The sequence below is a fragment of the Nelusetta ayraudi genome, unplaced genomic scaffold (genome assembly GCF_046127955.1).
Source record: "Nelusetta ayraudi isolate G7.1 ecotype Tasmania unplaced genomic scaffold, CSIRO-AGI_Nayr_v1 ptg000083l, whole genome shotgun sequence".
Lineage (NCBI taxonomy): Eukaryota > Metazoa > Chordata > Actinopteri > Tetraodontiformes > Monacanthidae > Nelusetta > Nelusetta ayraudi.
Window position 1 is genome coordinate 618,610 of NW_027466133.1, and position 12,174 is coordinate 630,783.

At 46.9% G+C, this 12,174-nt stretch overlaps 2 protein-coding genes across 5 annotated transcripts in view; both read left to right on the top strand.

The window, feature by feature from the left end:
- kcnn2 (potassium calcium-activated channel subfamily N member 2) overlaps positions 1–4,208 on the top strand; it is a 28,654-nt gene extending 24,446 nt beyond the window's left edge. For 2 of the 4 annotated variants that reach the window (XM_076044914.1, XM_076044912.1), the window contains exons 8-9: positions 2,031–2,796; positions 3,335–4,208. In XM_076044914.1, the coding sequence (XP_075901029.1) occupies positions 2,031–2,306 (276 nt within the window). In that variant the 3' untranslated portion in view covers positions 2,307–2,796; positions 3,335–4,208. Of the gene's footprint in view, positions 1–2,030; positions 2,797–3,334 lie in introns of those variants that run through there. The other 2 variants (XM_076044913.1, XM_076044917.1) reach the window with 2 other exon arrangements.
- A 679-nt stretch (positions 4,209–4,887) lies between these two features.
- On the top strand, positions 4,888–9,267 carry drg1 (developmentally regulated GTP binding protein 1). Its single transcript, XM_076044845.1, has 9 exons — positions 4,888–5,092; positions 5,829–5,952; positions 6,067–6,242; positions 6,336–6,405; positions 6,527–6,696; positions 7,177–7,307; positions 7,830–7,997; positions 8,080–8,202; positions 9,083–9,267. Exons 1-9 carry the CDS (start codon positions 5,054–5,056, stop codon positions 9,180–9,182), a joined length of 1,101 nt encoding a protein of 366 aa, XP_075900960.1. The 5' UTR covers positions 4,888–5,053; the 3' UTR covers positions 9,183–9,267.
- Positions 9,268–12,174: the final 2,907 nt, after the last annotated feature.

A 12,174-nucleotide genomic window follows, 5' to 3' on the forward strand; every position in this document is an offset into this window, starting at 1 on the left:
CCCCCACCACCACCACCACCACCACTGCCCCCCAGCACTCCCACCCCATCTCCACCTCACTTCCCCTCCCAACCATTTCTGACTCTCCAGCGTTTTATGGCATCACAATTTAATGTCCTCTTGTTGCTTTTAATGATTTACAGATGAGGTCCAGACTCGTCCTCAGTGGGTCGGCGTGCAAACTCTTTTTGCGTTTTTCTGGTGCATCGTCTCCTTTGCATGTGGAGCTTAACGTAGTATATGACGCCACATGTGCAGAATCAGAGGTGTTCGTTTGGATGTCACGGCATCAGCTCACATGCAGTGGGGGGGGGGATTGAAAACTCCCCTTTGCTTTTTTTTTCCCCCCTAATTTTACAACAAACAAACAAAGTAGCAGAGCGGCGCCTTAACTAAAATCAAAGATTAATTAAAGAAATCCCAAGCCAGCCATTCGATATGAGCCACAAGCGCAGATTCATGCAGGAATTATCAGTGGGATAAATATTAAGAGCATCACCCTCGGCTGCAGCTGTTGGTCGTGTCGGCTTCAGGCACATAAAGCTGCTCGCAACAAGGTGTGCAGCTTCCCTCGAGTGACCTGGTCATGATTCCCCAGAGCAAGATGTTGTTGTTCTGCTTTATAATCTAGTTTTTCTGGTGTTGCAGAACCAACATCAGAGTGACTTTTAGGGAAAAAACAAAACAAAACAAAACAAAGATGGAACCTCAGACTTGATTGGATCAACTGTGGCTGTGTCGGGTTTTCGGGAGACGAAACGTCCCTTTAAAATTTTAAAACGGAAACCGCCACGAACATGACAAGAAATCCGCTGGCGAGACGTGCGGGATGAGATTGCGGGAGCGTCGCAACACAGTGAAAGAGCGAAAGGAGGAGGAGGAGGAGGAGGGTGACAGCGACGCCACTTTAGCTCCTCGCTGATTCACATAAACAACCCGTCCCATCATTCCCGCCTCAAACCAGGGGAGCACGAGGTAAGTGATGGATGGCGCCGCTCCCAGGCTGCCAGGGATTATTAATCCTGGGCTGGATGGAAACTGAGCAGCCGCCCTCAGGCGCCATCGTCCCCGCACCTCCTCCGCTTCTCCCAGCGTGTCATCGACTGTCTGCGTAGAGACTAAAGTCCAAGGCTGAATGTTGCTGCCTATACACCTCATTTCTCTCTCCTTATTAATTTTATTTTGCCTGTTTGACAGATGATTGTTGAGGTGGAGGAGGGGTGTGGGGGGCTCTTTGTTTTATAGCAAGGTCGTGGGCTAATGCGCCCTGGTCCTCGGGGAAACATGACATCTCTTGGCAGGTCTTGGAAAACAGTCTGACAGCTCTGATTTTCCCACTGACCTTTGTTTACGTTCTTGTTTTCAAGCTCGAGCGCATCGAGACGCGAAGACGGCGGCACGTCTTGAAAGATGCAGCACGACACCACCATAGAAAAAAACACTCCACTTTATCAGATTAATCCTCCTAAAACTTTTTCTTCACCTCTGCATTTTTGCTTAATTTTTCACCCTGAAACAAGGCCGCATTTCTCTTCCCCGGCAGATGCTTATTGTCTCTAATCCGCAGCTCCCGCATTCAAACTCTGAAGAGTGAAAAAGGCAAATTAAAGGGATTTAATTCTCAGGCAATGAAAGGACTCTGCTTCCAACCACTTCTGCTTTAATTGCCTTAGTGAAGGATCCAGCAGGAGGAGGAGGAGGAGGAGACACGTGCACCGCACTGAAGCTTTCAATATGCATGTGGAGCCTGTTCGCATTGTTTCTGTGCAACAATCCTTTAATTGTTTCAGTCCTTGTCTGTTGTGTTAACTTTGTCCCGAACAGTGACGGCCTCCGCCTGCAGAATGAAGAGAACATTCATCTGTGCATGTATTTGACGCCCACCCCAACCCCTACCCCACCACCACCTCCAGTTTTATTGCGCGTGTGTGTATGTGCGTGCATGAGTGTGTTTGTGCGCGCGCACCACCGCTGAGAACATCTCTGTCGCCCTTGCTCCCCCCCCCCGTCCCCTCCTCTGTCCGTTGCAGACTCAGAACATCATGTACGACATGGTGTCGGACCTGAACGAGCGTGGCGAGGACATGGAGAAGCGGATCGCGCTGCTGGAGACCAAGCTGGAGACGCTGCTGAGCAACCTGCAGGCCCTGCCGGCGCTCATCAGCCAGGTCATCAGCCAGCAGCACCGGGACTTCCTGGAGGTGCAGCTCCAGCCTTACGACAAACACAGCCCCGAGCGCCCCCAGTCGGCGTCCCGGCGGCGGTCCTCCTCCACGGCCCCGCCCACCTCCTCCGAGAGCAGCTAGGAAGGACGTGGGCCGGGGACGAAACGCCTCCACACGCGGGAAGACTTTTGCCATCATATGGCCGAGTTGCATTTATATCGTAAAGCCTTATGGTTTCAATAAGTATTATTCCAAAATTCTGATGACAGAATCAGAGACGCCGGAGACGGTGCGAGTTTCCAAGGGTTGGAGTCCATGCTGCGGCGTGTTTTATAATTACCTCAACAACAACAACAACAACAGCGACAACGACGACGACAAGAACAACAACAACAAAGGGCGTCGTCACCACGGCGACCGCAATTAATGGCGCTTCCCTCCGTGCAACACTCAATAAGGCCTGTCAGTCACGGGGAGGGCGGGGCTATCTATGCAGAGATAGCGAGGTGATCGCGTGCGTGAGACTGTTGCACTAAAGTAGTGCCTCTCACCTTGACGTCACGTCACGTCGCGGCGCTTCCGGCTCCGTCGCCGCGTTCCTCATAGCAACACAGCGAAACTCAAGACTGAGGTGAGTTTTTTTTTTTTTTTTTTTTTTTTTTTAAGTCAGGGAACGTGCAAGACCAGAGGGGGCGCTGTTTGAGGAGGAGGAGCGACGAGCTCGGTGGACTGTAGCGAACTGAAAGCAGGAGGAAAGTGGCTCCGACACGCTGTCTCTCAGAGATAACTTTTAAAGGAAGAAATGAGGAAAGCTTGAGATAAGGGAAGGGGGGGGGAGCATTATAACTTTTAGGTTAGAAACAGCATCAACTATAGCAGTTTTCCTTTGCAGAAAGCCCCCTGTAGAATGACTGTTTGGGGAGGAAATGGGCGGGCGGGGCGACGTTGCAAATAATTTACTCCTCTAGTCAAAATGAATGCATAAAAATCTGTACTTGCACTTCCTTTTTAATCGATGCACTTCCATGCTGACTGGCGTATGACATGCTCGGTTAAGGCGGGACGTTTGAGCTGTTTGGGGGCGGGGCATGGGGGCAGGGATGATTGATGAATCGAGTCAAAGACCTGTTTTTGTTTTTTGTTTTTTTTTTTTAATTTATCACCTCAAGGGTGCGTCAACGCCACCCTGCGGAGATGATTTTTTTTTTTTTTTTTTTTGCTCGACCGGAAACGACTAGCTTTTCTGTCCATCACCTCCTGTCCGCCGCTCCTCGTGCTCTTTATGCTTCTGTCACTCCGACTGGGTCACAGCAAAAACGGTGAACAAGAACTCCACGACACTGTATCTACCTTTTAAAAAGAAAATGCCTATTTTTATATGTTTTGAAGAGGACAAGCACACCTCCGACAACTAGACACGTGGCAAAAGGAGAAGGCGCGAGGTGGCAGACTACATATCTAGCACGAGGTTGCATATGTCTTGGACTTGAGTTAATTAAAGTTGAATGCTAGATTTGTAGTTGTTTTTTGTTTTGTTTTTGTTTTTTATTTAAAAAAAAAAAGTCTTCCCAGATTGCATTGCTTTTCCACAAAAACACTGTAGATGGCACTGTTGAGTTTTTGAAACAACCTTGCGCAGAACTAATGTTTTTTTTTTGTTTTTGTTGTTTAGAGTCAAATTATTACATTCAAATTTAATTGAAATATTCTCCTTGGTCTATTGCACAATCTGTTTCCGTATCAACTGTGTGGAAAAAAAAAGCCACAAATGTGGCTGCTATACCCTATAGATAGGAATATTTACCATATGAACATATTGTCTTCGTAAAATGCAGCCCTCTAAAGGTTCACAGAGAATATGATTGGCCAGAAGAGATCTGGTGAAGTCAGCAGAACTTACCTGGACCAACCAGCCCACCCCTGAACCAGTAATCCAGTGAGACGGGCAAGGAAACAACAGTGAAGCAGCAACATAGACACCAATGACAGATTATACTGTATGCGACTTAAAACAATAAAAAAAAATATATACATTTGACCGGCCTGTGTCCTATTCGTCAAATTTCTGTGTGTATATATGTGCACACACATGTTCCATAATCCATTTTTTTCTTAATTTTTCACTCTTTAAACTGCAGACTAAGTCATGAATTTAATTATCTGATAGCAATTTTGCCCTAAGCACCCATTTGTACGTGATGTGTGTTCATAGCCTGAAGGAGTCAGCGCTGGAACGATCATACACAGGGTAAGAATCACAGTGCAAAACCAGTGCAATCCACCAACACAAGACAGAGTCGCTCATTTAAATTAATGGATGGGTCACCTTTGATCAGTCCTGTGATCAAAGGTCCCAACGTCAACACTGATCTTTCAAAGTGGATTAGCCTGAAGTATTGGATTTACATATCACATGTTTGAGTTTATTCACTGTTTTGATGAAAATATTAAATTTCTATCAATCCAAACGGATTTAAAACTAATTATTTTTACACATACGTGTATGTTTTAGTCAAGTGAGGCAAAAAAAAAAAAACTGTTCACGCCTTCAAGGCAGTATTTTATTTATTTATTCATTTATTTATTTATTTATGTTTTAGAAAAGATCGTGTTGAATATTTGACACACTTGCACAACTATTTACCCCGCGGGGGGGGGGGGAATCAACTTGTCCTGTCAGTCAGTACTCCGGGTTGAAAGTTCCGAGAGGAACCGGTATTCTCGCGAGATTAAGCGAGACCAGAAGCACGGCGGCACTTGCGTGGTGTTGGCTAGGGTGCTTGCTAGCTAACAATCCCACGCTAGCTTTGCGCTTTGCCAACTTCCACTCAAAATCTTTCCACCTTCTTTCGTTAACGTAACTTAAAAGACACCGGAACGCCGCCAAGATGAGTATACTTGCCAAAATCGCGGAAATTGAAAATGAGGTAAGTTTAATTGGGACACCCGGCTAATTCAATGGTTCAGTCACGTTTAGGCTAACCGCTAGTTGATAAGTGCTAGCGAGCATTAGCCACCGGGCTTCGCCAGCAGCGATACGCAACACATTTGGGCGATTATACTACGTGATTTGGAAGTTAGCTGAGAGGTGGTTTCACGTTGACAGTAGACATGAGAATGAGCAACGAAACAGTATTGTGTTGGTAGGGCGTTGCCATTGCTTCGTTAGTTAGTTTGCTGTAGTTGATCGCCGACCCATGGGACTGTTGGTTGACAGTCTGGTTAACTAGCAGTGACCACGACTGCCTTCACAGTGGCTTGAATTCACCCTCTATTCTTTACTCTTGTGCACTGATCATTGTATTATATGGAGCCACATTACAACATACGCGTTGATTTACGCCGTCTGTTCCTCTTAAAGTCCGAATAAAAACTTTCAGGCAACTGTTTTTCTAGAAAATGCCTGAAGAACCGATCAACTGTTTCCCCCATTTTCGGTCTCAAACATTTCGAAACAGTTGCTTATCACGTTTTTTATTATTCTGAATAATAAAATCAATATTGTATGCATGTCCTAAAATATGACCGTTTCCCGACAATAAATTTTCACAAATTAATGGATGTCATTGTTTCCTTATTAACAACACATTTTTATCTAATGGCGTCATAAATTTTATCACACATTAAGCAAAATCTAATCCTTAACCCACCTAATGTGTTCAGATGGCCAGGACGCAGAAGAACAAGGCCACGGCTCACCACTTGGGTCTGCTCAAAGCACGTCTTGCAAAACTGAGGAGGGAGCTCATCACGCCGAAAGGAGGCGCCGGCGGTGCAGCCGGAGAAGGTGATATCACGTTTTTAAGAAACTCTCAAACACACAATCCGCTGCATGGCACACTTGGACTTACAAAAAAATTCCAATGATCCATAAAGCCGTCTGCTGTCTTGTATTTCTCAGGTTTTGATGTTGCCAAAACCGGTGATGCTCGTATCGGCTTTGTTGGTTTCCCCTCGGTGGGGAAGTCCACTCTGCTGAGCAACCTTGCAGGCGTGTACTCTGAGGTCGCAGCCTACGAGTTCACCACACTTACAACAGTACCTGGAGTCATTCGGTACAAAGGTGCCAAGATACAGGTACAAGAATTGTTTATAGTTTTTATTTTTCCACTGCCACACTACTGTTTTCTTTGGGATGTTAATTTTTCCGTCTTGTAATTTCCCACCCAGCTTCTTGATCTCCCGGGAATCATTGAGGGAGCCAAGGATGGAAAAGGCCGAGGCAGACAAGTCATCGCAGGTAGAATTTGCAGTCATGAGCTGTCTGTTGGAAAGACGTATGCTGAATGTGTCCCCTTGTTTGGAGATAATGTCCCCTCAATTTGCAACCAGTGCCTGCAGCTAGCGCCTTTCTCTTCTAGTGGCTCGAACTTGCAACCTGCTGCTGATTGTGCTCGATGTGCTGAAACCTCTGGGCCACAAGAAGCTGATTGAACACGAGCTGGAGGGATTTGGCATCCGACTGAACAAGCAGCCGCCAAACATCGGCTTTAAGAAGAAGGACAAAGGAGGCATCAACTTCACAGCCACGGTGAGTCTCCAGCACCATGGCTTCCTTGTCAAGGGCTGTGATGTCAGGATAAAGTCAACATCATTATCTGCTTGATGTTCAGTTTGTGGCTCTTTGTTTTTTTGTGTTTGGACAAACACTTATTTATTTTGATTATATATGCTTTAATTATCTGAATGTACAAATATGTTTATTATAAGCCAGTTTCTGCCAGTATATTACTCTGAATGTCTCTCTTTGGTCCTTTAAATATAGTCCGCTGAAAACTGCTGAAAACTGAAACCCTTTTCAATCCCGCCCTCTAGTGGATATGTTGAACATTACATTCATGCTTATCTTTTTTTTTCTTAGATATTTTCATTTCAGCTTTATAGCTTGCGGCCTGTTTTCAGTCTGGTCACACTGTCGACTCGGTGTGACCAACACACTTTCTGCCATTTACTGGTTCACTGACTTGACTTGAGTTGAGTCGTAACCCCGCGCTCCGCTCTCTCTGACCAGTGCGCACAAACCGAGCTGGACGGCGACACGGTGAAGAGCATCCTGTCCGAGTACAAGATCCACAACGCCGACGTGACTCTGCGCAGCGACTCCACAGCTGACGACCTCATCGACGTGGTGGAGGGAAATCGGTGAGCTGCCGAGGCGCCGCGGCGGGCCCCGCCCTTAGTCACTCTGGGGTGGGCGTGGCCTGTGTTGAAATCTTCAGTGACCATTTTCAATTCTCTAATACACCAATGCGGATACAATTTGTTCATGCCGTGCACGTAGCGCACGCAGCAGCTCCGACCGGACGTGCATTTTCAGGCAGCTTGCGATTTCTTGTCTTTTTACTGCCTGTGATTTATGTGGCTGTACATTTCCTCTGTGTCCCCATATATAGGAAATGCTGTAAATCTAGCTTGAGTATAGTGTGTATTATGTTCTTGGCCTTAGACCACATACTTGTCACACCTACCTCCCTGTCGACTGTGGTCAACATTTTTACTGCAGGACAGAAAGAAAAACCACTCTCTAGGTTTAACGCTTCCAAGTAGTCGGGTTCTTTTTTTTTTCTTTTTTTTTTCATTGTGCGTTAAAAGCTCACTTTGGGCTTCAGCTGCTGTTGCAGTCTCTGGCGTGTGCAGCATCCGCTCAGTCTCCTGTCACCGCAGGGTCTACATCCCCTGCATCTACGTGCTGAACAAAATCGATCAGATCTCCATCGAGGAGCTCGACATCATCTACAAGGTGCCGCACTGTGTGCCCATCTCGGCTCACCACCGCTGGAACTTTGACGACCTGCTGGAGAGGATCTGGGACTACCTGAGGCTCGTACGCATGTAAGACGAGCAGAGGCCGACATGAAAATGCAAATTTAAAAAAAAAACGTTGTAGAGTTTAACTGATATTCTCTTTTTGCAGCTATACAAAACCCAAAGGCCAACTCCCTGACTACACCTCTCCCGTCGTGCTGCCTGATGGACGGACCTCAGTGGAGGATTTCTGCTTAAAGATCCACAAAAATCTCATCAAAGAGCTGAAATAGTGAGTGCTGTCAAGTAGCATCAAAACGGCCTTTTAAGAGATTTGTGCCTTGTTTGCACAGCAGCCTGATTGAATATTTTACAGCTCAGTTATTCTGATCCTTCCTGCTTCTTTTTTTTTGTCTTTGTTGCTTTCCTTTTGCTTGCAAAGCATTTTGGGGGATTTTTTTTGCCCTTCTCGTCTGTCTAGCGTCTGTGTCTGAAAGCACTTAATGTGAAGAGCCATTTGTAGAGCTAGATGACCTCCAGCCTCAGGAGAAAAGGGACACCTTAACCAGCGTTCACATGAGGAATGGGGGGGAGGGTGGGACCGATCGAGATGGGGGTCTTCATGTCGTAATCCTGCCTGGTTACTGAGGACACTGCAACGGTCTTTAAAAGGACGTGCACGAGGCCCGGACGCATGACGTTTGGCCGCAGTGTTTGAATTCACCGCAGACGTACATGTAGCGATTGAAAAAATTTATTATTTATCCACAGATGTGGTGTTTTTACGGTTGATTTTGTTTTTTATCGTTTTATCTGAAGTATCGTCACTAAATTTAGTTCCCTTTTAGTCGCGCTAGTTCAATTACTCGAGGTTTTCCGCCGTTTTGAAGCAACACGCCACCTCTAATCGCAGCCATCAGCTCAGATCTGAGACAACGTGTAGCACCGCCATCTCCAAATGGGAGCTCATCAATCAGTCGATATGTTAATGCCGTAGAGTGTTGGTCGTCCTCTGGGGACCGGGCGGGTCATACTGGTGTACACACACTCACACTTGACGAGAACGGCTCGGCTCGGCGGTGTCACTGCGGAAGCGGTGCCGCAGACCGACGAGACAGAACGCTGCTGCCGCCTTCCTCGGTAACTCTGAGCCTCTTCCCCCTTTCTTTCAGTGCGCTGGTGTGGGGAGCGTCCGTCAAACACAACCCCCAGAAGGTGGGCAAGGACCACGTGATGGACGACGAAGATGTGATCCAACTGGTGAAGAAGTAACAGGGAGCGTCGATTCTGCATGGCTGGCGCCTGTGTCGCTGAATCACATCCACCGCAGCATCCGTGTCCTGTGCCCCCCCCCCCCCCCCCTCCCCAATTAAAAAAAATCTACTCCAATTGAAATCGAGAAAATGACGGGAATGTAAGTGTCAAATTAAAAGCGAGAAAGAGAGCCCAAAGGACTACACACCATGAATAGTTCATATTGAATGCTGGTTAAGGCTTGCAATAAAGTTTTAAAAATCTCAACCATAATCCTTGTTTTCCCTCATGTGCAGACGTTTTGACCGATGTGTGAGCTGATGTTATGATTGAGCGAAAACATGCTCATGTTTCCAATGTGCACTTTGAGATGATGCAAAAATCGACACAGAGAGTGTTGCATGGTTAAACCTTCGGCTCTGCCGCCATTACAGCAGCAGCAGCAGAAGCAGTGAAACCTCCTCTGAAAGCCTCGTCCAGCTCTGCTGATTTATGGGACATTGATGATGAAGGCAGTTACTCAGGCTGCTGGTCCAAACCCCACCCAACTATCCTCAACCCCACCCTCCCACTCCCCCTCCCCCGCCTCTTTCTCCCCTCCCTCTGCGAGGGGACGGCCACTCAGGTTAATCAGTTCATTCACTCAGTGGCAGTCTGGGGACATGATACGCCAGCTGTTCGCGGCTAACAGGGCGGCTCCGCGCAGCGACATAAAGAGCATTTCATCAGAGACGCCGGCTAACGTCGTTAGTGTTGCAGCGCGCAGGAAGCAGCGGGAGGCTGAGGCGGCCATTTTGTGTCTGAGCCGTGATTGCAGCGGATGGCGCCAGTGCATACACGGATTTGTTAAAATGTGTATTTAAAAAAAGAAATCAATTCAGAATGATTTTTCTTAAGAATTTTGAACTAACCAGATAAAAGATTGTTATAGATTGAATCTGTTAGATTGTCCTTTAGGTCAGGTTGCAGCTGTAAGCCTACTAGTGGTAGTAGTACTTGAACACATGTAAGATGAAACCAACATTTAAATTCAGAAGAGCTACTTTACAGAATTTAATTATCACTCTACAAAATGCCTTATAGGAATTTGTTCTAATAAAATGAAAAATGCCATGTTTTTTGATATGCAGTCATAGAAACCAGAACTTTAATCCATGTTTGGGAAAATTTAGTTAATTACAGCTGTGCCTTTTAGTTTTCATAGACATAAGAGCCGTAAAGGAATGTTAAAAGTACAAAGAGTTTGACAAAAATGGAGAACCTGAATTATTATTTGCAAAATATGAGCAGATTATCTGAAGATGCGGCACCAGTGTCGGATGTAATGGTGTATGAACTGTACATATACATCCACCCTGTATCAAGGAGAGAAATTTGCTTTTTGGACTCTTTCCCCATGATAGTCTTCACCCATACACGAAAAGCAAACTGACAGTGAAAAATGGCTTTAAAACCGTGTAACTCTAGTGAATTGCCGGCTACGTCGTCACCTCTGTATCTAAACGCAACAACCCCCCCAAAAAGACCTTTTAAAAAGTATGGGATGAACCGGAGAGACACTTGTAGCTCAGATGTGAAACAAGGATAATGTGTTGTGTAGCGTCGTATTGTAGAACAATCTTATACGGGGGGAAATAGCAAAGCTGCAGTGGCTGAACCTAAAGCCTGTCCCGCAGCAGCAGCAGCAGCAGCAGGATCAACCCTCCTCAGACAGCACTGGCCCCCCCCACCCCCACCCCGCCCCCTTTTACCCTGTAAATTATAGCAGCACTTTAGCTAATGAAAGAGTTGAAGACCGGCCACTAATAAAAGCCATTAAGTGAATAAAGCACTTCCCCCTCTAACAAAATTAAAGAATCCAGCCATTTGGAGAGGGAGGACTCTGTATTAATATTTATGAAATGCGGACCCAGTAGTGTGGGTGGGGGTGTTGGGGGGGGCGGTTCCCGCCCACCCAATTCCCTATCCAAAGTCCCCAACCCGCGACCAATCATGGCCCGACCAGGTCCTCCTTGCCAGCGCACCTATCCAAAGAGGACATGGCCAACCCCTCCTAGCTGGAAGGAGGGGCAGGAGGACGGGGACTTGAAGGGTGCCGAGGACGCAGCCTGGACACTCTGCCTCCAGTAGAGCAAGCCAGAAGACCAGCCAAGACGGAGCTGGGAGCGTCCCGGCTTCGTCTCGCTCCACCCAACGGCCAGCTTGGGATCGGAAGAAGACTGAGAGGTGGATAGACCAACCGGCTGGCTGGCTGGTTGGCTGGGGGGCAACGGGAAGGTTGTCAGTGAGTACAGAGTAAGTCAAGTCTCACATTTGGAGACTTTTCAACTGGGACTTTGTCAGGTTCCGTCGTTGCAACCCAACGTCTGAGAACCATTGGGTTTACATTTTTTTCCATTTTAACTTAAATCCATTTGATAACTGTTGACAACATTGTTGTTAATTTTTGGTTTCCAGATACGAGTCGTCTGCCGGTTCCAGTTGACGGATGCAGTAGGTAAATGTCACTCATGTATCACAATCATCCATCCAATCATCCCGCCATTCCCATCCATAGACCTTTTTCAACCGTCCCCCATCGTTGAGGAGGACGGTTCTCCCGCCAACGCCCACCATCTCCACCCAAGTCAACCCCCATTCCAGGGCGCCATTTGGTTGTGACAAACGCCGGCTTTCCCATCTTGGTCATCAGTATGTGTCATGGGGGGTAGCATCATCACCCAAAGTGGTCCAGTTGGTCAGTGCTCTAAGTTGATTATGGCCACCAAAAGCCCGTCTCATTGTGCTGAGACGTCCCTGGGGAGCACAGAGAGGTAACGAAGTAACAAGATTGTCAAAGCTTCTTGGCAGAACGGCTCCTTTGGCTCGACCGTGTCGTGACTCTTGACATTGAGCCGCTCGGTCACCGCTAACGCGGTTAAGACCTACTTTGCCGGGTGGGATCGGGTCTTTTTGTAAGAAATGTCTTTGCTAAGGGATTCTTATCCAAAATCCTTCATACTTGAAAATG

What these genes read in the sequence shown, in the direction of transcription:
- drg1 (XM_076044845.1), top strand. Translation starts at nt 5,054, where the DNA reads ATGAGTATACTTGCCAAAATCGCGGAAATTGAAAATGAG. An exon ending in CGGCGGTGCAGCCGGAGAAG is followed by an intron (nt 5,953 to 6,066) that starts GTGATATCACGT and finishes TGTATTTCTCAG; the next exon opens with GTTTTGATGTTGCCAAAACC. An exon ending in GACGTGGTGGAGGGAAATCG is followed by an intron (nt 7,308 to 7,829) that starts GTGAGCTGCCGA and finishes CTGTCACCGCAG; the next exon opens with GGTCTACATCCCCTGCATCT.